Source organism: Berghia stephanieae, chromosome 1 (genome assembly GCF_034508935.2).
Source record: "Berghia stephanieae isolate SIO BIC M18660-M18661 chromosome 1, UCSD_Bste_1.3, whole genome shotgun sequence".
In the NCBI taxonomy this organism is placed as follows: Eukaryota; Metazoa; Mollusca; class Gastropoda; order Nudibranchia; family Aeolidiidae; genus Berghia; species Berghia stephanieae.
The window spans coordinates 20859245-20878841 of record NC_088360.1 but is presented as its reverse complement, the minus strand read 5'-3'; the positions used below and the strand labels follow the sequence as shown (position 1 = coordinate 20878841).

At 42.4% G+C, this 19597-nt stretch overlaps 1 protein-coding gene across 1 annotated transcript in view; it reads right to left on the bottom strand.

The window, feature by feature from the left end:
- The window catches only part of LOC144963782 (papilin-like), a 241112-nt gene that overhangs the window by 65348 nt on the left and 156167 nt on the right, over positions 1-19597 (bottom strand). Inside the window, exons 18-20 of the mRNA XM_078897749.1 lie at positions 8272-8712; positions 5379-5513; positions 3023-3199 (exon numbers count right to left, since the gene is read on the bottom strand). Coding sequence (XP_078753875.1) covers positions 3023-3199; positions 5379-5513; positions 8272-8712 — 753 coding nt within the window. The remainder of the gene's footprint in view (positions 1-3022; positions 3200-5378; positions 5514-8271; positions 8713-19597) is intronic.

Below are 19597 nucleotides of genomic sequence, written 5' to 3'. Positions count from 1 at the left end.
GGGGATGATGGTGATGGGGATGATGGTGGTGGGGATGATGGTGATGGTGGGGATGATGGTGGTGGTGATGGGGATGATGGTGATGGGGATGATGGTGGTGTTGATGGGGATGATGGTGGTGTTGATGGGGATGATGGCGGTGTTGATGGGGATGATGGTGATGGGGATGATGGTGATGGGGATGATTGTGATGGGGATGATGGTGATGGGGATGATGGTGGTGGGGATGATGGTGATGGGGATGATGGTGATGGGATGATGGTGTGGGATGATGGTGGTGGTGATGGTGGTGGTGATGGGATGATGTGGTGGTGATGGTCGTGGGGGATGAGATGGGGATGATGGTGGTGGTGATGGGGATGATGGTGGTGGTGGTGTTGGTGGGGATGATGGTGGTGGTGGTGATGGTGGGGATGATGGTGGTGGTGGTGATGGGATGATGGTGGTGGGGTGTGGGTGATGGGGATGATGGATGGTGATGGTGATGGGGATGATGGTTGTGGTGGCGATGATGGTGGTGGTGGGGATGATGGTGGGATGGTGGGTGGTGGTGATGGTGGGGTGATGGTGGTGTGGTGATGGTGGGGATGATGGTGGGTGTGTGGGGATGATGGGTGGTGGTGGTGGTGGTGGGGATAAGATGGTGGTGGTGGGTGAGGATGATGGTGGTGGTGTGGTGTGATGGTGTGGTGGTGATGGGTTGGTGGGGATGGTGGTGGTGGTGATGGTGGGGATGATGGTGGTGGTGGTGATGGGGATGATGGTGGTGGTGGTGGTGATGGGGATGATGGTAGTGGTGATGGTGATGGGGATGATGGTTGTGGTGGCGATGATGGTGGTGGTGGGGATGATGGTGGGGATGATGGTGGTGGTGGTGATGGTGGGGATGATGGTGGTGGTGGTGATGGGGATGATGGGGATGATGGTTGTGGTGTTGGTGATGTGGTTGTGGGTGTGTGGTGGATGGGGATGGTGGTGGGGTGGTGGTGAGTGATGGGGATGTGGTGGTGGTGATGGGGATGATGGTAATGGTGGCGGTGGTGATGGGTATGATGGTGGTGGTGGTGGTGATGGGGATGATGGTGGTGGTGGTGGTGGTGATGGTGGTGGTGGTGATGGTGTTGGTGGGGATGATGGTGGTGGTGGTGATGGTGGGGATGATGGTGGTGGTGGTGGTGATGGGGATGATGGTGGTGGTGGTGGTGATGGGGATGATGGTGGTGGTGGTGATGGTGTTGGTGGGGATGATGGTGGTGGTGGTGATGGTGGGGATGATGGTGGTGGTGGTGATGGGGATGATGGTGGTGGTGGTGGTGGTGGTGGGGATAATGATGGTGGTGGTGGTGATGAGGATGATGGTGGTGGTGGTGGTGGTGATGGTGGTGGTGGTGATGGGTGGTGGGGTGGTGATGGTTGGGGGGATGTGGTGGTGTGGAGTGGGGGATGATGGTGGTGGTGTGTGGTGATGGGGGATGAGTGTGGGGTAGTGGTGATGGTGATGGGGATGATGGTGGTGGTGGGATGAGGTGTGTGGGGATGATGGTGGGGATGATGGTGGTGGTGGTGATGGTGGGGATGATGGTGGTGGTGGTGATGGGGATGATGGGGATGATGGTTGTGGTGTTGGTGATGATGGTTGTGGTGGTGGTGATGGTGATGGTGGTGGTGGTGGTGGTGATGGGGATGATGGTGATGGGGATGATGGTAATGGTGGTGGTGGTGATGGGTATGATGGTGGTGGTGGTGGTGATGGGGATGATGGTGGTGGTGGTGGTGGTGATGGTGGTGGTGGTGTGGTGGTGGGGTGGGTGGTGGTGGGTGGTGGGGGTGTGGTGGTGTGGTGGATGGGTATGGGGTGTGTGGGTGGTGGTATGGGGATGATGGTGTGGGGGTGGTGGTGTGGTGATGGGTGATGGTGTGGTAGGATGGTGGATGATGGTTGTGGTGGGGATGTGGGTGTGGGTGGATGAGGGGTGGGGATGAGTGTGGTGTGTGGTGATGTGGGGGTGGTGATGGTGTGTGGTGGTGTGTGGTGGTGATGGGGATGGTGGGTGAGGTGTGGGTGTGGTGTGGGATGATGTGGTGGTGGTGGATGGATGTATGGTGGTGGTGTGGTGATGGTGTGGGGATGGTGGTGTGGTGGTGGTGATGGGGATGGGTGGATGGGGTGGTGGTGATGGTGGGGATGATGGGGTGGTGGGTGGGAGTGTGGGGTGATGGATGGGTGGTGGTGGTGTGGTGGGGATGATGGTGGTGGTGGTGTGATGGGATGATGGGGTGGTGTGGTGGTGATGGTGGGTGTGGTGGTGATGGTGTGGTGGTGATGGGAATGTGGGATGGTGGGTGATGGTGGTGATGGTGGGATGGATGTGTGGGTGGTGGTGAGTGGTGGTGTGGTGGGTGTGGTGGTGAGGGGGGTGTGGTGTAGGTGATGGATGGGGTGTGGTGGTGGTGGTGGGTGATGATGTGGTGGTGGTGTTGGGTGGATGATGGGTGGGATGGTGGTGGTGGGGTGGTGTGGGGTGATGGTGGTGTGTGGTGTTGTGATGGGGGATGGGTGGGGTGTGGTGTGGGTGGTGGTGTGGATGATGTGGTGATGGTGATGGTGTGGTGATGGGGGGTGGTGGGTGTATGGTGGTGGATGATGGTGGTGTGTGGGATGGTGGTGGGTGGATGGAGGTGGTGATGGGTGGTGTGTGGTGGTGATGGTGGTGGATGGGTGGTGTGAGTGGGATGATGTGGTGGTGGTGGGGGATGTGGGGATGGGTGAGTGGTGTGGGGTGTGGTGTGGGTGGTGGTGGTGGTGATGATGCTGGTGGTGATGTGGATGATGATGATGATGACGACGACGACGATGATGATGATGATGATGTTGATAGTGATGTGATGACGATGATGATGATGATGATGATGATGATGAAGATGATAATATATTGTGGCGGTGGTGGTAGTGGGATGATTTTTTCGTATTATCATGACCCATGCCCTGCACGCACGTCACACCTGTCCTGTTTTCCCTCACCTGTTCCTGTCACCTGCACACATTTCTGCTGACATTCCTCCTTGGTCTCGAACCGGTTACCGTTACCACGACACCCGCCGTACCAAAACTCACGACACATTCCATATTTGATGCTGTAGAACCACTTCCGGCTGTAGTCATTGCAGCCCCCTGGGTCCTTGTCAAAGCCACAATATTCTGATGGGAAATAATAACAAGAACAATGATAACAACGTGACCCCATATTTGTGCTGTGGAACCACTTCCGGTTGTAGTCAAGGCAGCCCCCTGGCTCCATGTCAAAGCTATAGTAATCTGATGGAAAATTATAACAATAACAATGATAATCATAACCACGTGACCCGTGTTCCATATTTGGTGTTGTAGAACCACTTCTGTTTCTTAAATCATCGTGTAATGCGAATGATTTCAAACGTCATTGCCACTATGACCAAATATGTTAAATCCCAATTTAAAAGGATAATCTGTGACACAAGTAAACAAGAAAACAAAAGCAACAAAATTCAATGAAGTCATAAGAGCAAAATAATTCTCTGTAGTAGAGGACATTGTAATTTAAAAACAATAAAACAAACAAAAACAAACGAACTTGAGCTTTTATAGAGCGCAATACCCACTTAACATACTCAAAGCGCTCTACAAAAGGGTCCCTGACCAACAGCAACACGTAACATATAGAACGAGGCATGACGCCTGACCAACAGCAACACGTGACATATAGAACGAGGCATGACGCCTGGCCAACAGCAACACGTAACATATAGAACGAGGCATGATGCCTGACCAACAGCAACACGTGACATATAGAACGAGGCATGACGCCTGTTATGCGATTGTATAATTTTTTTTTTTCCGACAGGGACAACGCTGGAAATGGACAGGCACTCATTTTACACCTGAGTACGGTGAGAGAATGTGAGTTGAGAGCCTTTTCCAAGTACTGAACTATGTGCCGAGCGGGGTTAGAACTCAGGACCTTCTGATCCGAAATTGATTGTTATACCACAAGACCACATAGCAGCATTAACTCTCAAATTCAAAGTTTAAATTAAAATGCGAAGATCTGTAAAAAAAAAAGAAAAAAGGACAATTTGGTCTCCTCCCCTTCCTTCTTCCTCTCCCTCCTCCTTCTCCTCCCCCTCTTCCTCCTCCTCCTCTCCCTCCTCCTCCCCTCCTCCTCCTCCACAAGCAGAATTCCATAATGAGCAGCACCATTCCTTCCACCGTTGAGTAGATAAGGGCCGGGCAGCTTCCGTTGTTTGATTCCATAAAACACAAAACACTCCTCCTGATCGCCAATTAGAGTTTTAAAATACTGGAATGCTATCAGTCAGACGAACACGGTTTAACACCAATAAAAACAACAACAACATCAACGAAAACGACAAGCACTACCACCGGGACTTTATTAATGATGATGATGATGATGATGACGAAGATAATAATAATAATAATAATAATAATAATAATAATAATATAATAATAATAATAATAATAATAATAATAATAATAATAATAATAATAATAATAATAATAATAATATATAATATAATAATAATAATATAATAATGATGATGATGATGATGATGATGATGATGATGATGATAATAATAATAATAATAATAATAATAATGAAAATAATAATAATAATAATAATAATAATAATAATAATAATAATAATAATAATAATAATAATAATAATAATAATAATAATAATAACAATAACAATAATAATAATAATAATAATAATAATAATAATAATAATAATAATAATAATAATAATAATAATAATAATAAAATTTTTAACAACAACAACAACAAGCCTAATGAAGGACAAAGTATGTATGTCGTTTTGTATTAATACATAAACCATTCCATCCCTGTCGTAAATAAATAAATCTCATCTCATGTAGTTCCATATCTGAAGCAGACGTCGGAGGTCATCTTCCGCCAAGCTGATCTATCTCTTGCCAATTCTATTAAAGCAGCGCCACCTTTCTCAGCTTCATCTGTCCAAGTTCTTATCCCTTTCAAATACGTTATTCTTTGTCTTCCTCTTATTCTTTTTCCATTCATCTTTCCAGTCAAGGCGAGTATTTCCAAACCAAGGTGGCGGATAATGTGTCCTAAAAATTCCATTTGGCGTTTGATGATTTTTGTTATCAGTGATCTTTTTCTGTTTGCCATTTCTAAAATTTCTTCATTTCTTTTCCTTTCCATCCATGACACCCTCATCATTCTTCTGTAAAACCACATTTCCACTGCCTCCAGTCTTTTAACCATGGTCTTGTTTATGGTCCAGCTCTCACAACCATATAGCAGCACAGACAGTACATAAATAAACATCCCCATCTACCGTGTTTGAATTGAGAACAGCCTTCCTGATTAGGCCCCTGCGCGAAGGCAACGCCATCTGGACAGCAACCGTGACGACTGGAACTACAACTTGGAACCTGGACCTTGGTTTCCGGGCAACCCTCCCCGTTTGGACCTGGGGGATACAACATAAAAATGATATCAACTGACGTTCACGTATTTGCAGGTCTGATCACCCAATTTCATTGTGGGCTTATTGTTGTAATGGAAATCTCCACAAAAATATTTTAAAAAATAAAAAATAAAGTTAAGCAAAATAATCTCCATTACAACAACGATAATCTAGGCCCATAATTGGTTAGGACGCCAGACCTGCATATATATACACGTAAGATCAAGCTAGAACTAGTCAAAGGTGGGTAAAGACAGGCTAGGGCCACGGATAATAGGCCCTATAGATACATTATCTCATCTAAAATGGTTGGACAATAAAACTAGATGGAGAGCTTAAGTGAAAAAAAACCCAAAACAAAAAAACAAAAAAAAAATAAGACAAACGCCTGTTGACGTTTCAGGTTTCCCCTTTATAAATACATTTAATTATTTCCTTCATTTATCCCATTGGGGAAATTTGTCTTTGGTGTCTATTTAACTGGAGCTTGAGCTTTTATATAGCGCAATATCCACTAAATGTGCTCAAAGTGAAACGAAGCTGTTAGAAGCAGTTGACTGTGACCAGTAATAAACAAAAATGTATATTTATGTTATATTCATTTTTAAAAATTACAACAACAATAAAACTATAAATTCCATTCTTGGGAGACCAGGGGCTCCAACCAGGAGAATGATGACGCGCTAAGGCCAAACCCACCAGGGAGCTGCAGAGCTGACGACCCCTCTTAGCCCAAGAAACGGGGTCGTCCAAAACAGACTTTCAGGAGAAGCCTTCACCAAGATTTGAGCGAATCCAATGTTACCTGGAGTGAGGCATATGTCTGTGACAAGGACAGAAGGAGATGGAAGAGTGCTGTTGAGACCCTATGCTCCGCCAGGAGCCAAGAGGTATAAGTAGTAGAAGTAGAAATGTGCTCAAAGCGTTTGGCAACGGGGGTTATCGTCAACCGCAACACTTAACATAGAGAAGGAGATGTGAAGCATGTTAGGCAATAACAGAGACAATCCTGATAACGGCAAGGGATTCATTTTACATCTGAGTACGGTGAGAGACTCAACTATGCACCTCTCGGAATTCGAACCCAGGACCTTCCGATCCGAGTGTCGTATGACTTGACCACATAGCCACACGCATAGGAAACTGGAATAACCCAGGCATCAGCTCTATCGTATTCTGGAAAAACGCATCTTTTAAAATTTGGACAGAAAATATCCATCATTTTAAATGACCCTCACTTTGGCAAATAAAAGCTCTCAAACCTGGGACTTCGCGAAGTCTTCCTTGATGTCCCAGGTTTGAGAATTTTTTGCCAAGATGAGAATAATTTAAATCAATCGATATTTGAAGGACGAGTTTTCTGGCCAAATTTTAAAATATGGGTTTTTCCAGAGTACGTCAGAGCTGTCGCGCAGCGCCACAATGTGGGCTCTGGTTCGTGTGACTTGATAAAGGCCGCACAGCCACACAGCCAAGACAGGGCAGGGGTCAAGCCGCAGCGCCACAATAGGGGCTCTGGTTCGTGTGACTTGATAAAGGCCGCACAGCCACACAGCCAAGACAGGGGTCAAGCCGCAGCGCCACAATGGGGGCTCTGGTTCGTGTGACTTGATAAAGGCCGAACAGCCACACAGCCGAGACAGGGGTCAAGCCGCAGCGCCACAATGGGGGCTCTGGTTCGTGTGACTTGATAAAGGCCGAACAGCCACACAGCCAAGACAGGGGTCAAGCCGTAGCTATCGTAAACATATAGCCTAACACTGACCAAAAAATGACGTCAAAATGCCAGTCTTTAGCCACAAAAGAAAACAAATCGTGAGTTGTATTCAATGGTTCAACCAATGAAATAACTTGTTTCCATGAGCACTACTAACGACAACTCACTAGGCGGTGCAAAAAAACAAATAATAACGTCAAAATGCCGGTCTTTTTGGGTTTCAGTGTCAGGCCATAACTTAACGGTCAAACTATGTACTATATTTGTCACCCTCGTGGTTGATTTGGTAATAATATGTCTGACATGTGGTCTAAAGAGATGACACTGGCCTTCCACTTGAAAGGCCCAAGGTTTGAGTCCGGCTCTGTACGGACCACAACTGAGTCGCTGGAAAAGGTCGCACATCCGCGCAATTTTATGACAAGTATTACATTTTAGCAAAATAGAATGTGTGACTTTGGTAACAGCTTGTAATGGAGGTGGTCTAGGAAAGGTTTTTACAGTAACCCGGGACCTTCTGGTCCTAAAGTCAGTGTCATACCACTAGGCCACATAGCAGCACATAATACTTTTTTAACGTAAAATATTGTGACTGGTTATTTTCAAACGTTATATTGAAGGTCGGCAATGAAAGATTTTACAGTAACAAAAACATTTGACATTTCATGTGGTTTAAAGTTTGAAATCAGTTTGTAACAGCCCGATGGTTTACCCTTGTGACAGGATGGGTCACATCTCTGTGTGCCCTGCGTGGTATGACACGTGCCTTTGCCTCGGAAGGTCTTCGTTTCGAGTCTCCAGCGACGCAGTAAGTTGAGTCCTTGGAAAAGGCTATTTACTCACATCTAACGCTAACCCATACCTACAATTCCCCACCAACATATGTGTGTGTGTGTGTGTGTAACCTAATACCGTTTCAATGCGATTAACCATAATAATAATAATAATAATAATAATAATAATAATAATAATAATAATAATAATAATAATAATAATAATAATAATAATAATAATAACAATAATAATAATATATGAAACATTTACCTCGGGCTGGTGTTTTCCCATCCTCACAACATCCATGCCGAGTCAGTCTACATCTCACCATTGGGTTTTCTCTACAACCGAGGTAGTTATCTCCCCTTGCGGACGTCACGCCGTCCCTACAGCATCCATAGCGCGTCCCTCTGCATCCCCCGACCACCGGCCTCGTCTCGGGACAACCCAGTTTACCGGGACCTCTCGCCGGGGTTTTGCCGTCCCGACAACACCCGTGACGCGTCCCGGCACATCCTCCAACCAGAGTGGTTTCCGGGCATCCTCTCTTGCCCGGACCGGAAGCGGATGTGACGCCATCATCACAGCAGCCGTGTCTAGTTCCGGCACAGCCTCCAACCAAACAACCTTGTCCGTTCTCTCCCCTTGCAAAAGTGACATTATCAGCACAACACCCGAACACGCTTGTGGAGCAACCTTCTGGCTTTATCTCTGAAAAAACAAGAAAAGAAAAATCAGTATGAAATGGCAATATGATTATCGAAGGTTTATAACCTAAACATCCAAAGCTACCAAACTGACTTGATGCCCCCCCCTATCCCCTCCATCCTGCCATCCCTCTCGTAGAAGGTCGGCGCGGCAAACCGAGTTATGGTCTTTACATCAAACCCAGAAAGTACCGAGTACCAAATACCAAGTATCATGTTGTTTAAATCCCTTTATTCATCCCATAGGGAAACTTTTCTTCAGCGTCTATTCCAAGGGAATACTGGAATAATAGCGTCGCAAAATCAGCTAGGGCACAGTGACTTGTTCAAGGCCACGCAACGCAGCGGGTATTCAAACTTGTTGAGCACGCTGCTCCCCTATCTATTTAAAGGGAAGTAACTGTGTGGGATACTCGGTACAATTCAGGTCAAGGAATGTTTTAATCTTTAAAAGTAAACACAAGCACAACAAAATAGGTTCAACCAACTGTTAAAAAAAGGAGAGCTTTTATATAGCGCAATGTCCACTAAACGTGCTCTAAGTGCTTTACAATGGTCCCTGACCAACAGGAATACGTAACATAAAGAATGAGGCATGACGCCTGTTAAGCGATAAAACCAATTTTTTTCTGGCAGAGACAAGGCTGTTAACGACAAGGTACTCATTTTACACCCGAGTCTGTGAGAGAATGTGAGTAAAGAGTATTTTCCAAGGATTCAGCTATGCGCCGAGCGAGGTTCGAACCCAGGACCTTCCGATCCGAGAGCGAGTGTCATACCACTTGACCACACACAGATCGTACCCTATGAGAATCTCCCATGATAACCGTGTCCAATCCAGCAATCCCCCCCCCCCCCTTCCCCCCTATCCACTCAGTCTATTCACGAACATTCCTGTCTTTGTCCTTTTACATCACCGTCCACATTGGGGATTAACACAGGCCGATAGGCTTATCGCCCCAACCGGCCATTCTAAATAACAACATTGCCAAAACACCTGTCAAGAAAATCTATTTTGGATAGAAAATCTATTCTAAACACACACACACAAAAACATGGATACACACAAACACACACACACAAACATGGATACACACAAACACACACACACATACACACACACACACAAATAAATAAATAAATACATAAATAAATAATTAGATTTTTATAAATTCAGCTTTTATAATATATGAGAATATGTCGCATCCGCTAAACGTGCTCAACGCGCGTTGCAAAGCGTCCAAAGCCAACAACACTTGACGTCTAGACATGCGATATTACAATTTTGTTTATTGTTGTTTTGTTTTTTTGTTTTTTTTTTTTTTTTTGTTGTTTTTTTTTGGGTTTTTTTTTTTTGGGGGGGGGGGGGGGTGGGGTTGACAAAGACAACACTGTGGCAGGTACTCATTTTATCCCTGAATATGGTGAGAGAACTAATAAAGTCTTTTCCAAGGACTAAACTTTGCACTGCTGATAACGGGACTGGAATTATTCTCAACCGGAAGGGTGGCAGGTATGGTCTGGCGTACATGAAGGCTCAGTTGTGAGAGTTTTCATCAAGCTCGTTTGGGGGATCATCTTGACGGATAAATAGCACGAATTTTAAGATTTCTGGCCAAATTATTATGTTAAAAATAGATTTGGACAGATTTTAGCAGTGATCTCTGTCCATTACTCGAATGTCATCCAATTGACTTGTTCCGGTCTGGTGGCGATGTGGATCATCATTGGACCACGGGGTGTCCTGGTGTCTGGCGATGTGGATCATCATTGGACCATGGGGTGTCCTGGTGTCTGGCGATGTGGATCATCATTGGACCACGGGTGTCCTGGTGTCTGGCGATGTGGATCATCATTGGACAACCGGGTGTCCTGGTGTCTGGCGATGTGGATCATCATTGGACAACCGGGTGTCCTGGTGTCTGGCGATGTGGATCATCATTGGACCACGGGGTGTCCTGGTGTCTGGGGATGTGGATCATCATTGGACCACGGGATGTCCTGGTGTCTGGCGATATGGATCATCATTGGACCACGGGATGTCCTCGTGTCTGGCGATATGGATCATCATTGGACCACGGGGCGTCCTGGTGTCTGGCGATGTGGATCATCATTGGACCATGGGGTGTCCTGGTGTCTGGCGATGTGGATCATCATTGGACCACGAGGTGTCCTGGTGTCTGGCGTTGTGGATCATCATTGGACCACGGGGTGTCCTGGTGTCTGGCGATGTGGATCATCATTGGACCACGGGGTGTCCTGGTGTCTGGCGATGTGGATCATCATTGGACCACGGGGTGTCCTGGTGTCTGGCGATGTGGATCATCATTGGACCACGGGGTGTCCTGGTGTCTGGCGATGTGGATCATCATTGGACAACCGGGTGTCCTGGTGTCTGGCAATGTGGATCATCATTGGACCATGGGGTGTCATGGTGTCTGGCGATGTGGATCATCATTGGACCACGGAGTGTCCTGGTGTCTGGCGATGTGGATCATCATTGGACCACGGGGTGTCCTGGTGTCTGGCGATGTGGATCATCATTGGACCACGGGGTGTCCTGGTGTCTGGCGATATGGATCATCATTGGACCACGGGGTGTCCTGGTGTCTGGCGATATGGATCATCATTGGACCACGGGGTGTCCTGTGGTCTGGCGATGTGGATCATCATTGGACCACGGGGTGTCCTGGTGTCTGGCGATGTGGATCATCATTGGACCACGGGGTGTCTTGGTGTCTGGCGTTGTGGATCATCATTGGACCACGGGGTGTCCTGGTGTCTGGCGATGTGCATCATCATTGGACCATGGGGTGTCCTGGTGTCTGGCGATGTGGATCATCATTGGACCACGGGGTATCCTGGTGTCTGGCGATGTGGATCATCATTGGACCACGGGGTGTCCTGGTGTCTGGCGATGTGGATCATCATTGGACCACGGGGTGTCCTGGTGTCTGGCGATATGGATCATCATTGGACCACGGGGTGTCTTGGTGTCTGGCGATGTGGATCATCATTGGACCACGGGGTGTCCTGGTGTCTGGCGATGTGGATCATCATTGGACCATGGGGTGTCCTGGTGTCTGGCGATATGGATCATCATTGGACCACGGGGTGTCCTGGTGTCTGGCGATGTGGATCATCATTGGACCACGGGGTGTCCTGGAGTCTGGCGATGTGGATCATCATTGGACCACGGGATGTACTGGCTTTTGGCTTTTTTACGTTTTGCGGCGTTTACATGATTTAGAGATAGTATGCACTTGGCTAAGAAGCTCACAACTTTGCCATCCAGAAGTAAAACGGACCAACACACAAAACTCTGCGTAACCTTGAACGTTTATAGTCTGGATAAAATAGTGTAGTGAGAACTACTCATAAACGCGGACGGCAAAAGTAATAACAAAGACCTGAGTGACGTCAACTTCAATACTATCTATATGTCAATATGACGGATGGTAATGCAAAGTAATAAATAAATAAATTATAAAATAAAGTAAGGCAGCTGTGAGCTTATTATCGTTTGACAAGAAACAAAAAGGAAAACATTTGACAAGAACCAAAAAGGAAGACATTTGACAAGAAACATAAAGGAAGATATTTGACAAGAAACAAAACGGAAGAAATTTGACAAGAAACAAAACGGAAGAAATTTGACAAGAAACAAAAAGGAAGAAATTTGACAAGAAACAAAAAGGAAGATATTTGACAAGAAACAAAAAGGAAGATATATGACAAGAAACAAAAAAGGAAGACATTTGACAAGAAACAAAAAGGAAGACATTTGTCAAACAATAATAATATAACAATAAATGAACATAATCGACAAGAAATAAAAAGGATAAAAAATGACAGGAAACAAGAAGAAAGAAATTTGACAAGAAACAAAAAGGATCAATATCAAATATTTTCTTTTTTTTTTAAGGTCAGTATACCTATACCTGTTTATTGTCGTATTTAAAAGACGGAGATAATTCTAAATTGGCAAAGCAACGACAAACATTGGGTGTCTCCCATTCCTGAGGTTTAAAAAAAAAAGAAAAGAAAAGAAAAAAAAAAAAAAAGAAAAGAAAATTGACAAGAAGCAAAAAGAAAACTGAGAAGGAACGAAAAGGAAGAAATTTGATAAGAAACGAAAAAAAAAAAAGAAAAAAATTGACAAGAAACAAAAAGGAAAACATATTTATAATGAAACAAAAAGGAAGACATAAATGGAAAATAAAGAAAAAGGAAAAATATGATAAGAAGTAAAAAGGAAAAAAAATGACAAAACCAGAAAGGAAGAAATTTGACAAAAGATTAAAACGAATACAATTTATAAGAAACAAAAAAGGAGTGCAATTGACAAGAAACAAAGAGAAAAAAAAGAAGAAATTTGACAAGAACCAAAAAGGAAGAAATTTGACAAGAACCAAAAAGGAAGAAATTTGACAAGAACCAAAAAGGAAGGAAATATAAACTACTTTGTCATACTCTGAAAAAACAAAACGACAAAAAATAAATGAGCAAAAAAGTTATGACCCTCATCTTGTCAAAATCTCACAAACCTGGGACTTTAATGAAGTCTTTATAGAAGTCCCAGGATAGAGTTTTTGAATTGATGAGGGTCATTTTAACCGATTTATATTTAACGACGAGTTTTCAGGCCAAACTTATCAATACGTATTTTTCCGAGTACGACAATTTGGCCAGAGTGCCAAACATCTTGGTTGTTTATTTTTGTTAGTTTTCATCGGCCTGGGTGGGCCAAGGGAGAGAATTCATGTAAATAGCACGCGGGCAAGGGAGATAATTCCATTCCGACTGTGGATAGAGGAAACAATCCATTAGGACAAGAGGAGAGAAGTCAATTAGAGGCGGGGATCCAAAAGATTGGCTCAAGGATTTCATTGTGTGAACCCAGACCACTAGAGCAAATGACCAAATGACCAAAATGACCGCGACATAAATCCCTTATCGACCCTTGAACTCTTTTGTCATCATTAACATTTATAACACAATGCAAAGGAATATCATTACCATCTATCAAAAAGCCACTATACAATCATTAGCCTTTACGTATGTGTGTACTGCGACACACGGGGAACAGAGTTGTTCTCTTGGTCGGAGAATTTTAAAAAAGCTTAAAGCGCCTCAAAGGCGTCATGACTTGTCTTGTTCATTCAATTGAAGTGTTATTGTTGGCTTGAGGAACTCTTACATAGCGCTTTGTGCCCGTTTAATGGATATTACGTTATATAAAATCTCAAGTTGTTGGGGGAAATAATTTGCTATTGCTTTCTTTTGCATTACCGGAAAGGGGAAAATGTATGCCTAATCTTTGAGGCGAAGATATCGTGTTGGAAAACATTGGTAGGCTATGTTTTGAAGAAATTGTAACAGAGACAGAATTCTGACAAGAAGGTAGAGGGAAGACTTTAGAAAGATACACGGTAAGGCGGGGGGGGGGGGGGGGGTACAGGAAGAGTAGGGAGAGAGAGGGAGAGATGGGTAGAGTGGAGGGAGAGAGATGGGGAGAGAGATACGGAGAGAGATCGGGAGAGAGAGAGAGAGAGAGAGAGAGAGAGAGAGAGAGAGAGAGAGAGAGAGAGAGAGAGAGAGAGAGAGAGAGAGAGAGAGAGAGAACAAACCTAAAATGCATTCTTCGACATCACATCCATCGTTTCGATGAGAAAACAAAACTAATTTCAAGGTAGACCAAATAACATCAATGTCAAGTTTGCCCACACAAAAATGAAGGGCAAGGTCATTTATTATTATTATTATTATTATTATTATTATTATTATTATTATTATTATTATTATTATTATTATTATTATTATTATTATTATATTATTATTATTATTATTATTATTATTATTATTATTATTATTATTATTATTATTATTATTATTATTATTATTATTATTATTATATTATTATTATTATTATTATAATAAAGATAATAATGATGATATAATACTGTTTCAATCGAAATTAAAATACTGTCACACACTGAAGAAAATAACCCCCAAAACACACACACACACACACACATACACACAAAAACCCGAAAAAAAACGTTTTTTTTTTTTAATTTTGTCCATAAAACTCGTCGATTAATTTGCTGGATCGAAAAATCATGATTGAAGGACGACCATTTTACTGGCTAAAATTTTGATGGCGGCGCGGCAGGTTATCAAAAGATACGTAAATATAGAAGAGTTGCGTGTCGTATTGGCCAATTTTATGTTTAAAGATTCGTAATTTTCGAATTGGTTGGCACCCTTGGTAGTCCTTGATCGGTTTTTGAATATTTGTCCAGCCCTGTGTTCGTCCCATCGCATCCTACGATTTGATGTGTTTGTTTTGGCCAGGTGTCTGGATCCATTGTTTGGATTGATGTCACAGTCCTATGTGGACAATACACTTGGAGACGGTTATTACTATCTACAACACACTGGACCAGGCATCATCATTGAAAAGTTGAGTACTTATATTGATGCTAGGCGTGGAGGTAAAATATTGACACCATCCGCCAGGCGAATATAACGTCCCAACACACAAAACTATGTCAAAGGGTAGGGTGCAAAATGAACGTATCATAAAAACGTAACGTTGCAGGAGAGACACACAAATAAAAACGGTTTCAAATTCGTGAAAATTACTCATCTTATGTAAAACGTGGCGAGAACAACGATGGTGGCATTTTTGAGACGATACTGTGCTTGGATTGTGAGTTATTAACGTTACGATAGTTTGAAAGTATTTTATTGGAAGCAAGACTGTCGTATGGTGAGATAGGATATTTTGAGGAAGAAAGAAAAGAACTAAAACTATCGTAACTCGGAGTTAAGTTTTGTGCCATTATTACCTGTCCCTCCAGGAAAATGCGGCCGCATCGGCATCCGATGCGGCCGCATCCTTTGGCCTTCCGCATCCAACTCCGCATCCGTCAGCAAAAAGCTAAATAATTCCCACTACAACTACTACTACTCCTACTACTACTACTACTATTCCCACTACAACAATAACTACTACTACTACTACTACTGCTCCTCCTCCTCCTACTACTACTACTACATTACCACAACAACTACTACTACTATTACAACTACTACACCACTACTACTTCTACTACTACTACGACTACTACTACTACTACTACTACTACTACTACTACTACTACTACTACTACTACTACTACTACTACTAGGACTACTTCTACTACTAGGACTACTTCTACTATTACTACTACTATTACTACTACTAATACTACTACTATTACTACTACTATTACTACTACTACTACTACTACTACTACTACTACTACTACTACTACTACTACTACTACTACCCTACTACTACTACTACTACTACTACTACTACTACTACTACTACTACTACTACTACTTACTACTACTACTACTACTACTTACTACTACATACTCACTTCTACATCGACTATACACTCTACAACCACTACTACTCCTACCATTACCTTTACCTACTACTACCATTACAACTATTGTTATTATTACTACAGTTAAAGAATAAATATATTTGTTGAATTTTCGTTTCTTTTTATTTATCATTGTCATTCATGTATCTTGGTTTGTTTGTTTGTTTCCCTAATACATTTGACCATGTAAACGTTAACGATTTTAGGTGACATTTTTTTAATTAACCCATTCTTAACACGCTACTCTGCCACAGAGGTTGGTGTAGCATGCTAAGGGTTTAAAATCAATGTTCTTTAAAATAGTGTACCTACTTATTTCTACATTGTCAAGTAGTCTGGTATATATTTCTGCTTTTTAGTTGTTTTTAATGAAACGAAACAACTTAATGTAGCTTTTAAACCTATAAGAATTCATATTTATTGTGAAAATTAGGTTTTGGGGTTTACAAAAGCACGCAAGAACATGCATAAATGTCGGAATTTTGGTATAATTTATGGCATAATGTCGATTTTATGGCATAATTCATGGCATAATTTACCTTTTTTTGGGCATAATATTGGAATAATTTTGCCCAAAAAATGGCATAATTCCACGGGGACAGTATTACCAGTTACTAGACAAATGTATCATGAGTTACGATAGATTTTGTGCCATTATCACCATTTACTAGACAAATGTATCACGAGTTACGATAGATTTTGTGCCATTATCACCATTTACTAGACAAATGTTTCATGAGTTACGATATATTTTGTGCCATTATCACCATTTACTAGACAAATGTATCATGAGTTACGATAGATTTTGTGCCATTATCACCATTTACTAGACAAATGTATCATGAGTTACGACAGATTTTGTGCCATTATCACCATTTACTAGACAAATGTATCATGAGTTACGATAGATTTTGTGCCATTATCACCATTTACTAGACAAATGTATCATGAGTTACGATAGATTTTATGCCATTATCACCATTTACTAGACAAATGTATCATGAGTTACGATAGATTTTGTGCCATTATCACCAGTTACTAGACAAACGTATTAGAGTTAAGATACCTGAAACAAGTTCGAAGAGCCATGGGGTTGGTTACTCCGTTTATACCAGTATCTAAGGCTAGAAACGGACTAGTATGATTCATAATTGCATGTCATAACTGGACAGGACGCGAGTTGTAATAATGGATAGTCTGAATTTTCTTTTTAAAATTTCTTTTCCACTTCTCCTACTCGCTCCTTCTCTTCTCCTTGTACTTCTCAACTTTTTATATTTTTCTACTTCTTTTCTTTTCCTCCTCTCCTCCTTCTCCCTCTCCTCACTCACTCCTCCTTTTCTCTTTCGTCTTCTTCTTATCCCCCCCCCCCCCTCTTCTTCTATACCAGCTCCACTTCTTACCTTCTTTTCTCCACATATGCCCTCTTCTCCTCTTTCTCCTCTTTTTTTTTCTCATTTTTCTCCTCTTTCTCCTCCTCCTCCCCCTCCTTATCCTCCTCCTCCTTCTTCTTCTTCTTCTTCTTCTTCTTCTTCTTCTTCTTCTTCTTCTTCTTCTTCTTCTTCTTCTTCTTCTTCTTCTTCTTCTTCTTCTTCTTCTTCTTCTTCTTCGTCTGTAGTTGATGGATCTACAGATCCATGCATGGGTCGTTATACTACTAAGGTTCAGTGGGTTTCCGTTGGCTCGAAGGCACAATGATTTTATCGGATCCAAGTAAAAAATAGAAAAGGTCCGGTAGACCTTATCAGAAATCCACATTAAGTGTGGACTTCGTTTCCTACCATGGAAAAGTGTAAGTAAAGGAGGGAATTGCTAAAAGCAGACATATTGCCCAAACTACATGAAAAAGGAGTCTTATAACTGTCGCATTAGATCAGTGTTTTGGAATATTAGAGGAATCTGATGGTATCGATCTGGTTCTGATTTACACGATCTGATTCTCTTCCTCCTTCGGATAATATATCTTGACAGCAAGAACTTGCAGACGACTACACGGTAAGAGGTTGCATAGCCCAATAGCTTTGGATTTGGACAAAACAGGGTAATCTTCCACAAAAAGTCTGATTGCCCTTATGTTTATCTATCATGAAATTGATAATGTAGACTTTTCAACTAGATAGAATCTGAGTAGAGTGATTTCAATTCCAAAAGCTGAGATTGGCCACTCTGAACCTTAAAGTACCGTCCATCTCCATCACCAACTCCTCATGCAATCTAATGGACAAGATGGTCAACACGCGTCTGTCATTTACGTTCTATCAGGACCACACAAGCTCTTAGACCTCAAATAAGCTTTAGGAAAGACTCGTGAAATATTGATAACCTTGCTCTACTAAGGCCTTGAATTCGTGACATCGGTGAGTGAAAATAAAGGCAATGTTCATTGATCTCAAAAAGGAATTTCGACAATTTGGAAATTTGAAATCTTCAAGCAGTTTCACAAGTTTAGTTAGCAAAGAAACCTTCATGTTTTTGTCTGAGCATTTGTGGATAATAATACTATAATAATAATAATAATAATAATAATATAATAATAATAATAATAATAATAATAATAATAATAATAATAATAATAATGATAACAACAACAATGATAATAGCAATAATATTGTTTGTGATATTGCCTAACAGGCGTGACGTCTCGATCTCATCTTACATGATTTGAGTAGCTGTTAGCTTGGAATCCCTTGTAAAGTATTTGATCACAATTTGTCAAAAACGCGCTGTTTTTTTAAAAGCTCTAGTGATGGTGACGGGTAAATGGTGGCCGATTGTACTCAATTTTATCACGTGTCCTTGGTGATCATACATACCGTGACGAAGAGGGCATGATGGGAAGGCATGTCTTATTAAGTCAAAGGTATTCATAATAACACACTACATAGCTATGTTTCCATGACAACGCATAAATAACTGTATTATACAATGATAGTGTTTGTTGCACAACCCGAACGTCTGCCACTGATTCAATGTGTGTGTATGTGTGTGCCTGTGGGGGGGGGGGGGGGGGGGGGGGAGGGGGAGATAATTATAATGGTCGACTTAATTATAGCCTATGATGTCTCGACATCAGGGAGGGGTGGATGGGGCGAGAACCAGCCAAAATTAATGGCTCCTATGATATAATTTCTTGAAACTAACAGAAAGACTTTTAAAATTGTTTTTGTTAAACAAACATCGATGAGTTGTGATGGATTCTGAGACGTCAAACAATTAAAAACCCGGTCCTTCCTTAGAAAGTGTTTGAAACCTCAAGTTTGGGACTTTTGGATGAGGTCAGAGGTCACTATACTATAATCCATGGACATGAACCATGACAGTTTTCTGCCCCAAATGGCCAGGAATATATTAAAAAAGGTGTTTTGTTGAAGGACGTCAATTTTAGGTCAATGCCGGACATTGGGCAGTCTGGTCATTCTCTTGTCCTCCTCTAACCTTTTATAAATT